This window comes from Panthera leo, chromosome C1 (assembly GCF_018350215.1).
Source record: "Panthera leo isolate Ple1 chromosome C1, P.leo_Ple1_pat1.1, whole genome shotgun sequence".
NCBI lineage: Eukaryota > Metazoa > Chordata > Mammalia > Carnivora > Felidae > Panthera > Panthera leo.
In genome coordinates, this window is record NC_056686.1 from 116,161,158 (window position 1) to 116,183,068 (window position 21,911).

The 21,911-nt window shown below is 43.6% G+C and overlaps 1 protein-coding gene across 14 annotated transcripts in view; it reads left to right on the top strand.

The window, feature by feature from the left end:
- The window catches only part of CLASP1 (cytoplasmic linker associated protein 1), a 271,441-nt gene that overhangs the window by 126,089 nt on the left and 123,441 nt on the right, over positions 1-21,911 (top strand). For all 14 annotated transcript variants that reach the window (XM_042954165.1, XM_042954159.1, XM_042954160.1 and 11 more), the window contains one exon: positions 21,713-21,865. In XM_042954165.1, the coding sequence (XP_042810099.1) occupies positions 21,713-21,865 (153 nt within the window). The remainder of the gene's footprint in view (positions 1-21,712; positions 21,866-21,911) is intronic.

The following is a 21,911-nucleotide window of genomic DNA, read 5'->3' on the forward strand; positions in this document are numbered from 1 at the left end:
TGACTACTGGGAAAGGTAGGCTATTCTTATATATTTTGAAATGCATTTGTAATTATTACTGCTTTGCTAGGAAGTAAATAACATATTTAAGATATTTTACAGTTTCTTTGATAACTAAAAATTTGTTGGTGAAACTTAGGGAAAAAAATTGCTGTGAACATTTGGGCAGGGAAAAAATTGTGAAACCTATAGATGTATTAGCCTTAATGTTGACCCTCAATAACTAGGAGAGGGCTTCAAAGGATGAGGTTAGATGCATTTCATCAGCCTCTCTTTCTTTCTTTCTTTCTTTCTTTCTTTCTTTCTTTCTTTCTTTCTTTCTTCCTTTTTAAAGCCTTTGTTTATTTCATGTGCTTTAAATTTTTTTCTGCAGCTCTTGTATTCACAGTACGTGGGTTATGAAAATAAATTATTTTGCAGTTACAAGACATTTGTTACTGAGTATAAGCCCTGTCTCGAAAGGAATCTGCTGGCCAGAAATTTCTAAGATTTTTCAACAGTGGATAGAGAAAAAGCATAGAACTCATTCATAGTAGATCAGGGATGCTGCCTCTGTCTTGAGAATCATTATTTCAGATTTTTCCTTTCCTGTTAAAGACTGCATTTTAAGGATGCAGAAAAGGAACTGAAAAACTACAAAAGAATTATTTTATTAAAGTGTTACTAATTAGCCTTCAGTCTTTGCACAGAGATTTTACCCAGGTTTTGGCAGCATTGAAATGATTTTGAGAGAACTCTATGTGCACAGGTTTGTGTTTGAAGAAAGTGTAATTTATGTGATAGGAACAGCCTGAATGCTTGCCTGCCTTCCTGTGAGATGGTCTTGCTGATGAGCTTTTAATTTGTTGTCTCTGAAGGATATTTCCCAAACCCTTCAGCTGAAACAGGTATTAACACAGAGTAAAACTGTGCATGATAACAGGTGTTCGTTTGCCTCCCACTCCAGGGAAACTGGCACACATCCAGCTCACTCATTCTGTGTTTATTTTGTAGTGGACGGTCGCGGTGTGTACATGTGTCTATCTGAAGCTAAATTTGGTTAAGTTTGTTGAAAAATTTCTGCTTGCTCTATTTTAAAATTGAGAGTTTAAAGTATACAGGGCCGGTATTCCTTTTCATTTTGTCCCTCATTATAGTACTCTATATTCAGGTTAAGCCGCTGTGGGAAATCAATACCTGTGCAGGAGAGTTAAATAATTCATGTTCTGAAGTGACCTTTTCTAGTTCCCTTCATTTGAGGATTTGAAAGCGTGTTTCTTGCAAGTAGCATTTATCTTAGGACGTTGTATTTTGGATTATTTTTTTAACAGGACGAAATAATTACGGGATGGGATTTGACTGTGTTACATTAAAGGCCACGGAGAAAGCCTGTGGATCTGAGTTTAAAATAAGATTGTTCTTTTGCTTGATAATTCCTTTCAAGTTGCCTGCTTCTTGTTACCAGAAATGCAGCCTTAAAGGATTGGTAACTTCGACCTTACGAGAAACTGTAAAGGCAGTAGGAGATAAGGACCTACTACAAGCTGCCTCTTGGAGCTGTGGCTTGTTTGAATTTTCCTGTGTTGATCCACGAATAATAAAGGGCCCGTTAACGGGCTGCAAAACAGAGTACCAGCCATTTTACCACAATTGTGTATAGAGTATTTTAGTATTTTCAGAGCACTTTCCTGAAGGTTTTTTGGTGGTTTTTATGATCTTCGTGAAGCTCCTTAACAAGTACTAGGCAGGGTGGCTTTCCAGCCTGGATACATGAGGTTTAGGGTTGGCTATAATTGGCTTGGTGGCAGGCGGACAGCAGAGCCCTGGATTTTGCCCTCTTAGACCACTCTTCCTCCTGCAAACTCAGTGCTTCCTTCCTGCCGTCAGGATATAACGTTGGCTTTGTGTTTTTCTTTGATCCTCAGATTGTGCAGTTTCCAATAGTTGTCTTAGGAAATAATTTAAAAGTGAAAGCATTCAAGGAGATCTTAAAACAGGCATTAGCACTCCATCACCAAGCTTTAGATGCCTCGGAAATGTGACGTTCCTAATCATTTTTTTTTGCCCAGTGAGGGGATGAGGGAAGAAATTCTGGGAGATGAAATTATACAACGAACATGATGAGTTTTTTTTTTTTTTTTTTAAAGCAGTTCGGTATGCTGGGGTCTCTGGGGGAAGACCCAGGAGAAGATGGACAGGTGCCTTGTATGCTGAGCCGAGAGACTGAGATTTTTAGTGAAGGCCATTTACTGCTTGCTCAGAGTTAAATTTTAAAAATTGGGTTGTGGGGAGAGAGACTAATGACAGGGCGACCAATTTTAACTTTACAAAATAGAACATAGGATTTAAGCCAATCCTTTTCATCTTGTGGTATCTCATAAAATCAGGGCCAGCACAGCAATAAGGAAAATAAATGTAATTTCGAATAAAGGATAGTTCTTTAAGTGACAAAAATGAAGCTCTGTGAGTTTACAAGTGTCCCTTGTAGTTGTCAGTTTGGTGCAGACTAGTGTGAATTATCCAGAAGTGTCACCGGTCCTTGAAGTGGCTTTGGGGACTACTGGTCAAGGTGACCGGACTGTAAGTGCACAAGTGACTTTGGGGCAGGAATGAGTAAGCCCGTGGACACTGGAATCCCTCAGACCAAGCGTGAATGCTGCGTCTGAGCTGTGTGACCAGGGGCAGACTCCCTGTGTGTCAGCCTCGATTGCCTCCTGTGTGAGTTGGGAGAATACCACTTCCTGCAGCAGCGGGAGGAGAAAGCGAGATGGATAGCTTGGTGCAGGACCTGGCCCAGAAATACTGTGCCGTGTGGTATAGGGACACCGTCCACTGTGTGATCTAATGGGAGATAGAAGTTGGATTTAGGTTTAAAATGATATGCTTGATCCTTTTGCATTTATAGGGAAAACTCTGAAACAAAACAAGATGTGGAATCAGATGTATAATAAGATCTTTTTAAAGGAAAGTGCCATCCAGTGGCATCCAGTGCCCAGATCTTAGTTTCCACCGCCACTGGGGCTCTTCGGGAAATGGCCGATTCTCGGGCTGGAGCAGGGGCTATGCAGGATGAGCCTGTTGCGTGTTGTAGTGCCAGAAAGTGAGAAAGCGCTCGAAAAGCAAAAGTAAAACGATGATGGGGTTATGACAAAAGGACCTAGGAGTCAACGGAAGGATTTCTACTGGCCACAGCTGGGACACTGAGCAATAAAATAATGTAGTGTTGGATGATAGTTCACAGTATAAAATGAGTGCATACTGATAAAAAAAAGGAATGACTGAATAAATAGGTAAATGGAGGAGAAGAGACAAATCTCCTTGGCACAGTTGCTCCGTACCGTCCGTGCAGCCCTGCCGTGCTAGAGGAAGAAAGCCTGCTTCCTGCTCAGCGTGGCCGTGCAGAGTGACTTCCTTCCAGAGAGCACAGTGTGCACAAGGGGAGGAGAGGAGCCTGACAGTGGGGAGACCTGGCCTCCGCTGGGTGATCAGGGTCCACATCGGCAGGCCTGTTGAGAGCACGTACTTGGATACCATGTGGTAGGAATGGCATTTGACCTCTGTGGTCTCCCTCCCCCAAACCCATAAGCTATGTCCGGACATGACAGAAACCCCAGGTAAACCCAGATTGAAGGCTATGCTGTCAACTACAGAACGAGGGCTCCTCAAAACTGTCAAGGTCATGTAAAACAAGGGGGGTGGAAGAAACCGTGGTAACCTAGAGGGGCCCGGAGACACATAATGACTAACTGTAGTGTGGTGTCCTGGGTGGGATCTGGAACAGATAAGGGATATGGGGAAAGTAAAGAACTCGGAATAAACTATGGGCTCGTGTTAATAATAATGTGTCAGTATTGATGCATTAATTATACATACACTAATGTTAAGTGTTAATAATAGGGAGATTGAATGTGGGGTATTGGGACCTCTCTGTACGGTCTTCACAACTTTTCTGCAACCCTGATACCATTCCAAAATAAAAACTTGATTAAAAACCAGAAACCCACGGGCGTCTGGGTGACTCAGTTGGTTAAGCATCCAACTCTTGATTTCACCTCAGCTCATGATCCCAGAGTCATGGGATTGAGCCCCATGTTGGGCTCGGTGCTGAGTGTGTCTCTGTCCTGTGTGTTCTCTCTCTCTCTCAACAAAACAAAACAAAACAAAACAAAACAAAACAAAACAAAACAAAACACCCAGAAACCAGTGAAGGAGTTGGAAGAGAAACTTTTTGTTCTTATTCTGTTTTCTTCTGGTGATATTTGAATTATTTAACCATGCTTCTGCATGCATTAATACTGTTCTCTGCAAAAGGTTACATAATTTTCTTGGGCAGTGGAATTATTACTTTTATTATGTTTTTAATGTTCTGTATATTTAGAACACCTAATGTTATTTATTAAAAAACAAAATCGGAGGCAGAGAGACCAGTTAGAGGACTATGTCGGCAACAGAAATCCACCTAAGAGATGAGGAAGACCTGAATTGGGGACAGCCTCGGTAGGACCAGAGAGAGTGCAGTGACAGATGGTCGGATGCAGCCCTGGCCACACTGGGGATTATTTGGGTGGTAGGTGAGAAGGACGCGGCGGGAGATGGGAAGGGCAGAGGAAAAGCAGAGTAGAATGCCGTGTTTTGGCGTGGCCGACTGGCTGAATGGTGGCAGGAGGACCAGCGGAAGGAGGGGACTTGCACGGTCGCAGGTTTTGAGAGTAGGGAGAGGATTATAGTTTTGGATGTTTTGAATTAGAATTTTGATTTGCGCGTGGCTTTGATTCAAGTGGGTTTATATCTTGGAGTAGACATGGGGCTGGTATCCAGAGTAAGATTAGAATAGGTGTTTATTCTCCACTGCCATTTTGTTTCTCTGCCTTATGCAGAAATAGGATAATTTGCCTCTGTTGTGTTGTTGAGAATGAAGTCATTAGAGCAGGGAATGGTTGATTTGAAGGGTTATTGCACGAGAGTCACAAATAGCTCTTGGGGCAGTCACATTGTGGTGGGGAACTTCCAAATTTGGCTCTGAATATTTCCAGCTGGTTCACTTTTGTGCCTTTGGTCACAAAGAAGAATTGGGGCACAATTCACACAGTGGTAATATGACGTTTTGTAAGAATGCAGAGTGTGGATCCAATATCTGACCTTTATTACGTATATTGCCCTTTTAGGGCAAGTTCAAGGGCAAAGTAAATACTGCCATGGAAAGGAGAAAAGAGTATTTCACCAGTAAAAGGATACATTATGATTTTTGTTACTGAGACACTCAGAGATTTTTCTAAGGTGTTGAAATACTAGTTGTTGATTCATAAATGTTCAGTTTTCACTTTCATCACCAACATACAGACTTTGTTCACAGCTCTTAGAGTTGCTTAAAACTCCCCTTTCCTGTGAGAGAGTAAAATTTTAAGTCTGAGTGTCCGTGTGTTCGTGTCCCGTGTCGGGCTCTGTGCTGACAGCTCGGAGCCTGGAGCCTGCTTCAGATTCTGTGTCTCCCTCTCTTCTGCCCCTCCCCTGCTCATGCTCTATCTCTGTCTCTCAAAAATGAATAAACATTAAAAAATTTTTTTTAAATTTTTTTAAGTCTTGAGTATGTTCACTTAAAATAAACGTCTGCATTGTACCTTTTGAGTACTTTCGTGAGAAGTAAGTAACAGTTTAGATGCCTTACTTTTCTCTAACTTAACTACTGCACGGACGTTTGGGCTAACCCCAATAATACTAATATTACAGTTGGTGTTATTAACAGGGACCAGTTCCTGGTAGGCACGTCTGTGTACGGGTACTAGAGCGGTGTCAGTCCTAACCGCTGCGTCCTTTCTTGGTTCACAGTCTTCAGATACATTGATCCTCCTGGACTACCCTTTGCTCATCACCCCACTTCCTGTGTCAGTTTGCAGTCACCATTTTTCCTGATGCACTAGCGTCCCCAGGAACGCCTTCTCTGGACGGCTGCGGCGTCTAGGAGTTTACTTTCCGAAGGCTCCCCGTGCTGCCCGGCTGTCAGCTCAGAGAGTAGGGAGGAGGCTCTGCTCTGTTCTCTGACTTGTCAGCATCCCGCTCAGGGCCTGGCACAGGGTGAGCATTTAACACACACCTTCTGAATACACAGATAAGAGTTACATGAATGATCCTCATTGTACGAATGAGAAACAGGCTCAGAGAAGTTCAGTGACTTGTCTAGACTGAGAAATCTGGCCAGGACTTTTGAAGCATGGAGAGTGTTTTTGAGTCTCTTATACGTTGCACCACTCTCTATGCTGCCTCCCAAGGTTATAGTCTCGTGTGGAAGATTGAACTCCAATTACTGTTTCATTTTCTTAGGGAGACTGCACACAAATTGATTTACCCCCAGTGCTCGAAATGCCGAAACGTTTATTCAGCATGAGTGAGGACAGCCCTGAGAGCAGGAGGCTTTCATTGGTCTGTCCCCCATGATGCACATGCATAGAGGCTGCTCCCAGGATCCACCCACACAGGAACTGAGGCGGCTCCATAACCCAGCCACACGCCATGTGACCACTTACCTACAGGGTCCCATTTGGCATGGTGCCCAGTCATTGAGACCAGATCTTTAAGAGAACTGATCGAGCAAGGCAGATGAAAAGTTCTTGTAACATAGTTAGAATGGGCTTCATGAATTCTTATAACCAGGTTCAAGGTTGAATAGGCATATACATTTGATTTTTAAAAAAATGAAATTGGGGGAAAAGCCACAATTGAAAGGCCCTCTTTTGTATCCTAAAAATTCATTTTAGCAGCTACTTGGGCTTATTTGTCCATAAATGAAAACCGCGCTTCATACTGTATTCAGTTATCTGCAGGTCAGGCCGTAATAACAAGCGACAGAGCCCCTGCCTGTGTATGTCAGAGGCCTTGAGGCTGGTTATAAGGGTCATGAATTTGTGGCACCTTTTCAAAGAGGAAGCGTAACTTCATGGGAGGGCCCCTTTTCCTGCTCAAAGAGTGACATCAACCCTAGTGTCTAATCAAAGGCATTCTTTTGCTTCATTGTTCATAGTAAATTGGAACCTTCCTTCTACCCTTTCCCCAACTCCTACTCTTGAATTCCCAGTCTCTGACAGAGATGCCTGAGTAATCCTCCTTCCCTTTGTAGATGAACGTCATGGCTTTGGTGAAAGCCCTACGGAATGATTTGGCCTTCCCTGAACCACTCTGTCCAAAAGGTCTCTCACCACCCCATCTTTTTCCTTCTTCTGTTCCAGGACACTGTTCTTCTCCTGCATCCCCCTTTTCACGGGTTTGTTGTTATATTTGTGTTAACAAAATCGCTCTTTGTGCTAGAAGTTCCCTGTGGGCAGTTAGCATGCGTGTTTTGTTCCTGCTGTATTCCCAGGCCCTCACAAAGTGCCTGAAAGGTAGTAGATCCTCATGCATTTATTGAATGAATAGACAAAGGAAGGAGGTAGTTACCCAAGACAGGTGGCAACTAGCCTTCTGTTCGTTCTATAAATTACCATGGCTGTTCTTTCTTCAAGCAAATTAATACTTTGCTCCCGAACTTAGAGCTTCAGAAAGAGAATCTGTTGTTTTCCCATTCTGTTTTCATCCCTTTCTTTCTGCCTCTTTTCTTCCCTGCTCCCCACTATTTCCTCCTATAACTTTCCCTTTTCCCCTCCTACTTCTTTTAAGGGGCCCATTATCTACTGGAAGAGAACCCTTGTCTCTTAGGTAAGAGCATGGTTTTGAGCTGGACTTAGGGTCTGTGATGGATTATGGGGTTCAGGACTCGAGCCCTGTCTGGTGTGCTCACCAGTGCCCCATCAGGTAGAGTTTGTGCCCAACAAGGCCGACTTTGACAGGCAGACAGAGGGGAGTGTAGGATGTCAATGCTCAGTGAAATAAACATTGGTCTTCTTTGGTATAAGTTGGGCAATGTGATTATTATATGGGGAGTGCGGTGGAGAGCTGAAGGTGATGGTGAGTGGGCCTCAGAGGTTGGCCAAGGTAATGGAGATGTGGAGTGTGGTGTAGTCAGTTGACCTTATTCTTAGGGCTAGAAAATAAGCAAGTGATCAGTGTGAAAAGACAGTTATCAAACACATAATTTCAGTCATACTCCTATAATTTACAAAAAACTCTTTGAGGATATCCTGTATGTTACGTAGCATAACTACTTCCCTGCACTTTCTCCCTTTAGAAATACACTTGCTCCCAACCTCCTGTGATACTGATACCTCCCTAAGCTTTTCTTTGCTTGTTTCCTGTCTTGAGCCTATAGTTGTGTGGCCTCTACACATGGCCATGGGTGAGAATGTCTTAGAAGCGCTTAGCTGGCGGATACTCAATCTGCATCATTCTCTAGACAAATAACAACACACCTGAGTACGATTTGCAGTTCACGGTACCCAACTGTAATTAAAAGAATTTTAGAAAGCTAACTACTTTGAAATTTTGAAACAAGTTATTCTTGACTTCTGTTTCTTTTTGCTTTGTAATTATGTAAATAATTACAGCAACCTGAACTCCAGGTAGCTGTTGGAGCAGGCTTAATAAAAGACACTACTGCCTTAGCAGTAGATCTGTTTGAAGTGTGTGTGTGTTGTAGTTATCCAAAAGCCCTATTTTTTATGGACGTAGGAAACCATCAGCTGTAATACGTGACTTCTCACTTTTCAAATTATAAGACTGGAATTGTTTAGACTTGAATGAATGTTGGACTAAAGAAACAAAGGAGCAGTAATAATTGGAGAAAATAAAACAGACCCAAATTCTTGATGCATTTACTCAGAGGTATTTGCTAGGAGAGATCTCTTTTTCTTTAAACAATTATTTCTTCACACAGTGGTTAATTTTTCCTTAGCATCTCTTCTGAGGTCTCCTGAGCTTGACTGATCCATGTTTCATAGGATATGGTAGAGATTTTGATAACCTTGTTTCGGAGGAGAAAAGTGGCTAAAAGCTCATGGTCAGAGAGTACGAGTCAGTAGTGAATTGATTAGGGGTGAAGACTTTTCCCAGAACACCTTTGACATCTAGAGGAGAAAGTTCTACAAATGACCACTTATTGAAGCCTCCTTTCCCCTCCTTCTCTTCCTCCAGCCAACAAACTTCAGGTTAGGTGACTTGTGGAGGGGCAAAAGGATGGTCCCAGCTCTGAGAACCTGTCAGACAGTAGCAGCAGGAGAAGCTCTCTGGGGGAAGGCTTGTTCTGCTTTTGTCTGAAGCCTGGACCTTTCCAGAGTTTAAGGCACTAACACACAGGTGTCTGGGAATGATGGCCCTTAATAGCCATGTAAAACCAGGTTTTCAGTCTGCCTGAGAGTTCCTGTGGTTCACCCAAAGATATTAATATGGAGTCAGGTCAGGTGTTCACAGACCTCAGTGGCTCGCTGTTCCAGCAGTAAGGATGGCTCATTCCCATGTTTCCCAATGCCCTTTCTGGCGATGTCTTTGATGCTCAGGGTATTAAAGTAGAAGTCTCTTTGTGTTCCCTTCCTTTTGGTTTAGTTCCGAGGGTGAGCTCATAGTCTTTCTGAGGTGTGTTCGGAGATACTCTTCCTCAAGGTTTTTCTGTACCTGATTATTGTTGTGTTGTTAACAGGTTCTTTTCTCTTGAGAAGGTATAGTATTAACAGGGTTTTTGTTTAAATTGGACTTTCAGATTAGTCAAGAGGTGCTAACTTCTAATTCTAACTTCTAATAACCCTAACTACTGGGTATGCCTTGGGGACTTTGCCTTCAATCCTCTGCTCCTTGGTGCCCAAGATGGGACAGTCCCAGAGTAGTGGGGCTTCTAAACCCCTGTGTGTGCAGAAAGCAGCTGGCCAGCTGTTTCATTATTCCTGTCAGGAATTCCTTGCCTGTCCTACTTCTGCCTAGGAGTCATCTTTGGAATTTGTTCTTTCTCATTGTAGATTCACTCTGTATAGTAGCCCAAGGTGTTCCTGAATTATGTCTGATGTGTGCACATTTAAAACATCTCACATCTGAAGTCATTGTTAAATTGCTCAGTATTGGACACCAGTAATAGAGTGAGTCATGTTCGTAGGAGGGCACAGTGGATCCTTTCTGAGTTTATTTGGCCCTCTGCTGTTTACTCCTATTCTCTATTCATGTGGCATATCCTGTGTGTGCCTTTAGCAAAACATCACACTGAGTCATAACGGCTGCTGGTTCTATATGTCTGTTCCCTGTGCTGGACTGTGGGCTCCAGAGTGAGAACCGTGACTTTTCTGTCTGCATCTCCGCTCCCGGCAGAACACCTGCACACAGTTGTGCTTGGCGAATAACTGCTGAAGAGGTGAAGGAAGGAGAACGCGCATGCTGTGTTCTCCGTGTTCGGGGGAGGCGTCCTCTCCAGTAGCCTCCAGCGAGAGGAGGCTGATGCTTCTGGGCATCCGTCCAACTTTATTCTGGAAGTGACAAAGGGATTACTTTGAGACCAAACCACCTCTCGGCTGAGCCTGTGCCCTGGACTTGAACTTCTAAGTTACAGAGAGGCTGTAGAGGACTTAGGGAGATTTTTAAAAACTGATACCACTCAGTGGAAGCATATCCCTAATTAGCTTTTTTTCTTTTCCTTGTAAATGCTGAATTTCTTTCCTGTGACCCTGAGAACACCGTTGTCGAGACCATCCCCAAGTCATCTTGACAAGGGGGCAGGTGAATCCTTTTGGAACGAACTCTAGGGAAGGTGATTTGGTTGGGCCTTGCCTTTCTCAGAAATGCCCATACAGTTTTTTCTGCTGTGTAACCTGAATTGTTGTATGCCTCTGAATAGCATTAAAAAAAAAAAAAAAAAAAAATCTACTCCTGGGGTACCTGGTTGGCTCAGTCAGAAGAGCATGTGGCTCTTGATCTCAGGGTCATGAGTTCATGCCCCACGGTGGGTGTAGAGATTACCTACGTAAATAAATTCAAAAATCGATTCCTGATTCTTTAGCCCCATCCATATGTTTTTGCAGGGCTTACTTTTTGTACTCCGGCATAACACAAACAACGGCGGTGTAAATAGCTGCCTTTTGTTGTGTACCTGTGGTTTTTCTGTCTTTACATATATTGCCTGACCTGCATGAGATCCTTTAATCTAGCACAGGGACCCCGTGGGCTGCAAGGACAGGTGAAGCAGGCCCCTCTCCGATTGTGTGGACAGGGAGACCAGCTGGCTCATGTCACTGGGTGTGCTCTGGGAGGGCTCGCTGTGGCCTCCGGGGCACAGGCTCGGTGGTGCCCTCTCTGCCATCCCTCCGCCTCTTGCCCTGCTTTCTTCTGGTCTGCCTCACGGATAGGCGGGTTCCTCCATTCTGTTGGCCCCGGCACCTCTGGGCTTGCATCTACACAGCCCTGGGCCAGGAGAGGGAGGCTCTAGAATTCATTTACTGCGAAGGCCCCGGGCAGAGCCCTGAAGCTTTGGCCAGACCCAGTCCGGCCTGCTCCCTGAGGCAGGGGTGAGGTCACTGTGGGGGGGGCGGGGGCGGGAGAAGGGTGAGCGCCTTCTGTACAAGAAGGAGGTTGTACTGGGCAGGCAACACTTGGGATGCTCCCTGTAGGTGGGCAGTATTATCCCTTTTTTTCCAGACGGGAAAACAGAAGCATGTGTCCATTTTCTTTACAAACCTTGAAGTTGGTCTTAATGAAAGTGCAGGCCGGTCACTGATAGCCCCGCCTTTGGACGGGCTCACTGCCAGCGGTGCCTTTCCGCTCCCACAAAATCATCCTGGGGCCTCTCTGTGGTCCCCATACCTGCGTCTGTTGTGAGCTCATTATCACCGTATAGACCAGAGAGCGGCGGCCAGACCGCTTTCCATCCGAGACCCAAGGAAAAATGGGCCTTCATCTGAATCTGCAGAAGGCACGTGTCACTTACACCGTGTGAACGTTTCACTTCTGCCAGGGCCTCTAAGGAGCAGGTTTGCTCCATGACCTCCTTACGTTGTTTCCCTTTCCGGTTTCCAATGGTGTTTTCTTCGCCTGCCTTCTCCCCGCTTTTTCCCTTTTTTAGCTCTTTGTAAAGGATTAGTAAAACTAAACAAATTTTTGCCTCTTCATCCTGCCTGTTCTTGCTTTAACTGCACTAGATGTGTTATGGCTGAGATAGTCTTAAATGCCAGCCTAGCTTTCTGGCAGAATGTTCTTGGCTGAAGGAGTGGAAACGATCTCTTGCCATGAAGCATGATTGTGTTTTAGGTTCGCCTTTTCTGTGGTAGCGAGTGGGTTACCGGTGCCAGAAGGGCAGAAGTGGCCCTTGTAGCACCCTTGTAGCTTCCATTATGCCATTTCCATTTTTTAAATGTTTGTTTATTTAACGAGTGCCAGCGGGGGAGGGGCAGAGAGAGCGAATCCCAAGCAGGCTCCGCACTGTCAGCGCAGAGCCCGACGTAGGTCTCCAACCCACGAACTGCGAGATCACGACCTGAGCCGAAACCAAGAGTTGGACTCTTAACTGACTGAGCCACTCGGGTGCCCGCTGCCATTTCCATTTTGTACTGTGAATTAGGCCAGTGTTTCCAGTCAGGTTCAGGCTTATTATATCCCTTGTGCTCTGACAAAAGCATTTGTTAACTATTAACAGTGGAGAGGAATGGCATTTTGGGTTCAGGATATGGATATTGAAGGGTGTTTTCAGAGAGCATTATTAAAGGCCTGATCCTATTTAATAGGATACATACTGACTGGACTTGGAGGGTACCCGTACCACACTTGCCATATTTTGAAGGGAAGGGAATGTAGAAACTTGGAAGGAAAGCAGTCTTTTGCCCTGCTACCCGGTTCGGACAGTGTGGCTTGTATTTCTGTGCCTCCCTAGGCATCATCCAACTTTGTTTAAAATTAAAAGCTAGTGAGGACAAATGGGCAAGAACTATAGTTTGGATAATGAGCGAAGTAACTTTTTATAAGTCTTCTGATCCCTCAACGTGGGATGTCTTTTCATTTATTAGGTCTTTAGTTTCTCATAACAATGTTATGTAGTTTCCAGCCTACATGTCTTGTTACTGTTTTTAATTGAATTGTTTTATTTCATTTTTGGATCATTCATTGTTGATGTACAGAAATACAATTCATTTTTCTGTATTGGTCTTGTATCCTGGCACCTTGCTGAGCTTATTTATTAATTCTGATAGTTTTTTTAAATAAATTCACCAAAACTTTCTTTTTAAATTTTTTTTCATTTTGAGAGAGAGAGCATGCGAGTGGGGGACAGCGGAAGAGGAGGGGAGAAAGAGAGACTCTTAAGCAGGTTCTGTGCTCCGTGTGGAGCCCAACATGGGGCTCGATCCCACGACCCTGGGATCATGACTGGAGTTGGACACTCAACTGCCTGAACTATCCAGGCAACACTTTAGAACTTTCTGTATACAAGATCATGTTATCTCTGGCGGTGCTGGGTGGCTTAGTCGGTGAAGCGTCTGACTTTGGCTCAGGTCATGATCTCATGGTTCATGGGTTTGAGCCCCGCATCAGGCTCTGTGCTGATGGTTCAGAGCCTGGAGCCTGCCTTGTTTGGGTTCTGTGTCTTCATCTCTCTCTGCCCCTCCCCAACTCATGCTATCTCTGTCTCTCAAAAAAAAAAATAAAAAAATTAAAAATTAAAAAAAAAAAAAGATGTCATCTGTGAATTGAGATAGTTTTAGTTCTTTCTGTGTAATCTTGAGGTTTTTTCTTTCTTTCCTGATTGCCCCGGCTAGAACCTTTAGTACAGCGTTGAATAAAAATGGCAAGAGTAGGCATCTTGTCTTGTTCCTGATCTTGGGGGTAAAGTATCTAGTCTTCTGCCATTAGATACGATGTTAATAGTGTGTTTTGTGTGATTTCCCTTCTAATCTTTGTTGTGTTTTTAGCTTGAAAGCGTTTCATTTTGGTTATTGTCAAATACTTTATTACATTTACTGAGCATGTGGTTTCGTCTTTTATTCCATTAATACAATGTATTAAACTGATTTATTTTTGTAATTTACATTCCTGAGATAAATTCCACTTGGCTATGATGATAATTCTTTTTGTGTTGCTGGATTTGGTTTGCCTAGTACTTTGTGGAGGATTTTTATGTGGATATTTGTAAGAGATATTAATGATTCTGTGTTTAAGAAATTGTCTTAAGTGAATAACTTTTTTAAGTAAGCAAACATCTGTTATAAGAATTAAAATAATGCACAGAAAGCACTTAGCACAGTGCTCAGCACATAGTAAGTGGCCAGTTTATATGAATTGCCTTTTTTTTTTGGTTGATTGTCATTTATTATCGTGACTCCGATCATAGGATTTTGAGTCAGACAGACATGGGCTTATTCCTCCTTCTAGTTAGCCATGTGACTTTGGGCCCGTTATGCCTGGATGCTTTAAGTTTTTTCACTTTCAAGAGTGGAGTGATGATAGTCTGAGAGTTGTCAGGAGGATTTGATGAGAATGTGCAAAGTAGCAAGCACAGGGCCTGGCACGCACTTGTGCACATAGCCAGTAACAGGGTGAGATGGGGTGAAAGACACACGGCCACGTAGCATGGAGAAGGGCATGGTTGGCTCTTCCTGGATGGAGCTGGGCAAGAACCCAGAGCATCAGCCAGCAGCAGACGAGTGTTTTCAGGAGTAACCTAGGAATATATCAGGCACATCAAGCAAGACTGCAGAAAGCAAAGCCTTGGATCTGTGAAAGATCAAGGAGCAAGAAATTTTGGGATATTTGCAATAGCAGCCAGCCTTTGGGCTTATTATCAGGTCTCTGTGCAGCCTCTTTTGGGAATGCTAATTATATTCTAGTTACTAGGCTGCCACATTTCTTACTCCCTTGGAGGAGAATTTTCGTAACAAGGGAGTGGGTGAAAATGCAAGCCTGTCAGGAATATGAGCTTCCACAAAGTGACCCTGATTCAGTGAAACAGAGAGTTAGTTGTCTTTGCTTTCGAAAATGAGACGCTTCCTTCCCATCAGGCTTCCAGTAGTCAAAGCCTGCCTCTGGAGAGAAGTGGTTTAGGTCCTAGCCTTCCTGGCAGGTGGACAATGGAACAGACATTCCTTAGTTTCTGTGACATTTTGTTTGTCCTCATAGGTGAGTGTATAAATTTTCTAAATGGGCCATGTAATCCAAAGCTTGTAATTCTAGGTTCCAGACACTAAACTTGAAGTCTTGTCTTTAGACTGAGAGTTTCTCTGCCACTCCTGTTCCCAAACCTGTAGTCACAGTTGTGCATATACTGGTCTTTCTGATCATTTTTGACCCCTAGAATCTGTGGCTCGGCCGCTTGATGCCTTTCCCTATCCAGCGTGATTCAAGTTCAATTCTGAGGCAGCTGCGGCTCTACTTGGGCTTCTTCAGGGATTTCAGAACCTGAGTCCCTGAGGCTCATTGGACTGCTTCTGCCTTCCAGGCCGGCCACAGCCACCCTCCACCCTCCACCCTCCACCCTCCACCCTCCACCCAGCCCCTTGACCACAGTTCAAGACTCATGCAAAACAAGTTCACAGACATGTTTAGAAATCTGCTGGTTTCCTTTTGGGTACATGGATGACTGTGTTTGTTCTCTGGCCTTTTGTTTCTTCAAAGGGTCCTGTCTCTCCTGTGTTCTAAAATCTCTTTGGTGCCAGTGGCCCTTCTGGGCGTGTTGTTTTGCTGCTGTCTTTCACTCCACTGTGCCTACTAACTGGGTTGCCAGGGATGCGGTGATAGAGAGTTAGATGAAAATTGCACTGTCACTCCGTAAGAACTTGATGAGTCATTTAAAAACGTCTTGTCCCAGTGCTGTAAAAGGGGGGGTGCGGGGTGGCGGGGAATGGAGCCCAGGTGATAGAAAGGATTAAAAGGCTAGGAACTGAAGGCCCAATTAGCCTGTTCCAGGTTTCTGCCGCAGACTGTCCAGTGACAGTAGTGACCCTCAGATGATACTCTCTGCAGTGGAGGCTAGAGGTAGAATCAGTTAGTTACTCCTTCGGGCTCAGGGAGACCATTTTCCTGTGTAACATATGTTGTCATAACAGTGTGAAAAAATTTTAAACTAATGTAGGTGGCACAGGCTAGCATAGCTAAAAATACTCATTTTCACATGTTTTTTGTCTTAAAGGTAGGAAAAAAGGTTGTATCCTAACGTTTGTCTGCTCAGCTGAAACCCTAACAAAAAGGGGGTTTAAATGACAAGTAGAGTTCGCTATGGGTTGCTTAGTTGTTGAGAAAGCACTCTGTCGGAACCTGGCCCTTGGAGGCTCCTCCGGGGCTGTATCCAGAGTGGATCCGCTCTGTGACCACAGCCAGACACAGATACGAGTACAGCTTCTCTGTCCAGTTAGGGAAGAACGTGTTCTGTAGAAGAGAATTTCCTAGTTAATTGGAATTGGTACTTTTCCGAGGGCCTAACCTCGTTTTTAATTTGACTTTAATTTCTGGGTGTTCAAAACTCTGGGAAGCATAGGGCAGACTTATTTTGTGTTGGTTTTCAAATGAGAGGCCCAGCTGGCTGTTATTCTCCAAACACCTTTTCGGGTGCAGTATCTCAGTGTAAAGCAGTGTGTCCAGCTGCTAATCTGGAAAACGAATACATTCTTTTCCCTTTCCCCCTGGATTTCTAATTCCAATAGAACATGTGAATTACTTTCTCCGTTAGTACACAGGTCACGTGGAGACCATTGAATCTTGATGGTACAGGCTTGCGGTTGGGAGCAGCCGCTGCTGTGCTCTCAGGCTGCGTGACTGTGATTCGACCTCTGTGCTGACGCTGGCATTCGGAGCAGTTTGGGTTCGGGGGTTTTTCTAGTCGCGTGTTTGCTTTTTTTACCTTCTGTGTAGCTATCGGGCTTTCAACTGTCACTTGTCATTAACATCACTGTGCTTAACACCCCATGCCCCCTTCTCACTGTTCCTATACTTAGTTGCTTCTAATCTGGTTGGGGGTGGGGGGAGGGGAACAACGATAAGAAAGTGTGCTAGATTTTATTTCCAAAGGGAGTAAATAAAAAGACTGATTGGGACTCTTAAAGCTCATTTAAAAAAAACTCAACACTGGCTGCTCGGTGACCCTTTCCCCCACCTCCCTTCCTAGGGAGGCGTTTCCATGCAGACATTGGTGAGGAAACACACTCCTCCTCGGGGCATCACATCATTATGTGACCTCTTGAGTACATTGGGCCAAGTTATAATTCACTGTTAGAAATACAAGCCCGCTGAGGGCCGAATCTGCACTGCTTCCGTTCTCTTCGCGCTTTGCCAGTGTCCGCGTGACATCCCCCTACTGCAGCCCGTAGCCCAAGCCCCGCGTTCCTTTGCCAACAGGCGTCCTTCCTCTGGCTGCCAGGTTACCTGCCCAGGACAGGAGGATGTCACAAGAATAGAAACTAAATGTTGAGGGCTTTTATGTTTGCTTTGCACAGACAGTTGTCTCTCACAGATATTAAAATATGAGGAGAAAGTCTTCTTATCCACCTGATTACAATCTCCCGTGCTCTTCATTCTGTTGTAGATCCACGTGTTCAGTTGGTATCATTTTCCCTTTGCCTGAAGATCTCCCTTGAACATTTCTTAGGAGTGCAGGTCTCGTGGTGATGAATTCTTTTTTTTTTTTGGTTTTGTCTGAGTACATTTTTATTTAGCCTTTTTAAAAATTTATTTATTTTTAATTTTTTAAAATGTTTATTTATTTTTGAGAGAAGGAGAGACAGAGCGTGAGCAGGGGAGGGGCAGAGAGAGAAGGAGACACAGAATTGGAAGCAGGCTCCAGGCTCTGAGCTGTCAGTACACAGCCCGACGCGGGGCTCGAACTCACAAACTGTGAGATCGTGACCTGAACCGAACAACTGAGCCACCAGGATGCCCCTAGCCTTTATTTTTAGAAGATAAGTTTTTGGTGGATAGAGAATTCTAGGTTAATACTTTCTTGTCACCATTTTCAAGATGCTGTTCCTTTGTCTTTTGGCACACACAGTTTCTGATGAAGCCCACTGTCATTTTGTTCCTGTGTAAGTATTGTGTCTTTTTTTCTCTCTGGCTCCTGCGGGAAGTACAATTTCATGTGTGTTTGATGCTTGTTACTATCCCACAGGTCTGAGTTTCTATTCTTATTTATTTTTCTCAGGCTTTCTTCTTTTCTTAATTTTGGTTAAATTTTATTGCTAGGTGTTTAAATTCCCTGTTTGTTTGTTTGTTTGTTTGTTTTTCCAGCTGATTGTGTCTAATCTGCATTTATCCCATTCAGTGAAATTTTCATTTCAGATACTGTGTTTTCTTAATTTCCAGAAGTTCCATTTGGTCCTTTTAATAAAAAACCTTAGGAGCGCCTGGGTGGCTTAGTTAAGCGCCCAACTTCAGCTCAGGTCACGATTCCGCAGTTTGTGGGTTCGGGCCCTGCATCAGGCTCTGTGCTGACAGCTCAGAGCCTGGAGCCTGCTTTGGATTCTGTGTCTCCCTCTTTCTTTGCCCTTCCCCGGCTAGTGCTCTGTGTCTGTCTCTCAAAAATGAATAAAAATGTTTAAAAAATTTTTTTAAAAAAACCTTCTTTCTCATTATATCTATTTGTTCTTTTAATATTTGGACACAGTTGTAGCAGTTTTAATATTCTCACCTGCTTGTTCCATCATCTTTGTCATTTCTTAATTGGTTACTATTTTCTGATGTTTTTTTCCCTCCTGATTGTGTGCCACATTTTTCTGTTTCTCCTTCTCTTGATGAAATTTTGATTAGGTGTTGTGTATTGTGAATGCTATATTGTCAAGTGTCTGCATTTGTTATGTTCCTTTAAAGAATGTTCTGCTTTGCTTTGGCACAGCAGTTTTTTTTCGTTTGTTTGTTCGTTTGTTTTAAGAGAAAGCATTCGCATGCACGTGGGCATGTGGTGGGAAGGGGCAGAGGGAGAGAGAGCGAGAGAGAAAGAGAGATAGAGAGAGATAGAGAAAATCCCAAGTAGGCTCCACACTCAGCATGTAGCCCTACATGGGGCTGGATCCCACAAACCTGGGATCTCATGACCTGAGGTGAAATCAAGAGTCAGACCTCAATTGGCTGAGCCACGTAGGCGCCCCTGGCAGAGCGGTTTTAAGTTACTTGCACGTCTAACCCCCTTGAGGCCTGTTTTTAAACTTTAATAGGGTAGGCTTAATGTAACCTTCCCTCCAGAAATAGTTCAGCCCTACTATTAAGGCCTGCCCTTGCAGGGTCTCACTGAGTGCCTTGGGTGAGTCTCCAAGAACATTCTACTCTGGTGCTGGAACACTGTCCTACTTTGTGCAGACATTGGGAATTGTTCAGTTTATAGCTTCCTGGTCATTTTTCGCCTTCCCTTGTGTGTGGAATTGTACTCCCACATGATGGCCTAGAACTTGGTACATTTCTAGAGCTCTCATTTTGTGTAGCTTCCTGTTTCCTAGCACTCTGCCTGTACCTTACGGCCCGGCCCCCTCAGCGTCCCTGAGCTCTGATTTCCGTTTTCTCAACTTGCCGAGGCTTCTAGGTTCAATTTAGGGTCTCGTTCCTTGTACTTGGTGGTCTGGGAATTATCTCCAGGCGGGAAGTTGGGTAACTATGTAGCTCACCTTGTTTGTTTCCCTCTCAGGGCTCACAGTTCTGCACTGTCCCTTGTCCCATCTGAAATAGTTGTTTTATGTACCCTGTCTGGTTTCTGGCTATTTGCTGAAAGAGGTTGAGTTTGGTCCTTGAAAATCCATCATTGCTTCAATAGAGAAATCCCAGGAAATCCAGTGACATGGGCCCTCTGAAAATAATTTCCACTAAGTGAATATAGTTCTCAGTGGAGTGCCTGCCCATGTTAGAAAAATTACACAGACTTTACATGAATTTCTGAGTGAAGCATGACGGTGTCTTCACTTCCCCTGTTCATTATGCACCTTTCCCACAGACTGGAACTGTTCCTGTGGTAATTAGAGCTCCCCTGAGGGCAGATGGGCTGAGAACAGGTCTTGTCACTGCTAATACTGGCAGTGCTCAGTGGTTGACCTTCCCTTTGGGTTGTTTTCGTTCTTTACATCAGACTCAGTTTTACTCTTGGAAAGGACCTTGTTAATGTGCTTGCAGTCCAAGAATCACCTTTTGAATCCACATAGGTAAGTCGATACTAATAGACCAGTGAGCATCTGAATCAGTGGGAAAGTGATGTGTGTATTAAAGGAACCATCTGTGAAAGAGGATTGCTTGATAAGGTGATCTAGGAAATTTAAAGGAATGTTGAAGGCAGGTAATTTGCGCAAGGATATGCGTTTAGAAGGATGGATCAGCTCCCAACGGTGTCGAATAAAAGAAGCCGTGTAGTTTGAAGTGGATTGTTGGTGAGTTGTGAGAAACAGTAGGGTCATGATTAGACACCGGACTTGACTGTTGATAGTTGAACCAAGCAGCCAACAGGTCAAGAAAACAGGCTTGTATTTGTGTTTTCTGTTCGACAGTTATTTACTTCAGATGTATTGGAAAAGATCTAGCTCCCTTATTCAGAAATCGTGAATATTGCCAGCTACAGATGTTTGTTTCCTTTATTTTAAATTACTCTTGGTTCTCTGTTTAGGCCTCCTGAATGACTCACAGTTGCTGTATAAGCCCATGGTACTCTGTATAAGTGCACCATGATAGCGTTAATTGTGTCATCTGAATGTTGTTCCTAAATATGTTGATTATTTTAAAAGCCCAAAGATGTTTTTTTTCTTTTTCTTTCTTTTTTATTTTTTTAAAGGTCTGTTTATTTTGAGAGAGAGTGTGTGCGCAAGCAGGAGAGGGGCAGAGAGAGAGGGAGAGAGGGAGAATCCCAAGCAGGTTCAGTGTGGTCAGTGTGCAGAGCTTGAACTCAGGAAACCAGGAGCTTATGGCCTGAGCCGAAATCCAGAGTTGGATGCTTAACCGACTGAGCCATGCAGGCGCCCTTTTCTTTTTTCTTTTTAATTTTAAATGCAACCTAAGGAATATTCCTTGGATCCACTAATGCTTAGAAAATTTAGGAATTAATATGAAGAAACAGTGCTCAACTCCAAAAAAAGAGAAATGAAACATTGAAGAGGAAGCATTTATTTCCACCTGTCAAACTGGTTGACATTTAAAAATGGTCATATTGTGTTGGCAGAGGTGTGACCAGTTGGGCACTTCTTTGAACTTCCAGGGAAAAAAAAATACATGACCTCTCTGAAAATAAATTTGGCAGTGTGTACTAAAAATTTTAATACTCTTTGACCCAGTAGGTATTGCTTCTAGGTTTTGGTTTTTTTCTTAAAATTGTGATAAATTTAAACAGAAATGCCAGTGGGAAGGTGTTTGTTGCAATGTTATTTCTAATGGTGACGTATTGGAACTACCCTGAATGCCTAACAAGACCATTTCAGTTGTGATATTTTCTCATCACAGAGTACCATGCAACCACTAAGACAGCATTTACAAAGAATATTTTATCACCTGGGAAAATGCGCATATTTGAAATAAGCAAAATGCCAAATGATGTATAGTCTCGCATCAGCTGTTATTAAAAAAAAGCATGCAAGAAAGGTCAGAAATATGCCAAAATGTTGAAGTAATTGTATGAGGTGGTGGTTTTATGAGAGGTTGTTTTCTTCTTTATGTTTTCTCTGTTTTCCAAAATTGGAGCAGGAGAGCATTCTAGATATGTGAAAACAAACATGATGTTTGTATCTGCATTCTGGACTTACCTAAGGCCTTTCTAGACCCCGGACTGGCACCTCACATCCCAAGAGTAGGCACACCGTTCATCTCTAAGGCTAGTTTGTTGTTTTACATTCGGGTGGAAAAAGTACCTTTTTTTTTTTTTTTTTTTTTTTTTAAAACAATGATTTCTCTGCTTACTCTTCAGATAAAAATTTTGATGATGAAGATTCTGTGGATGGTAATAGACCTTCCTCTGCTAGTTCTACATCATCCAAAGCTCCACCCAGCTCAAGGAGAAACGTTGGAATGGGGACCACCCGCCGGCTTGGTTCCTCCTCTCTTGGATCCAAGTCTTCAGGTAAGACCACCGTGTGGGGTGCTGTAGAGTCAGCTCTGCCAGCTCA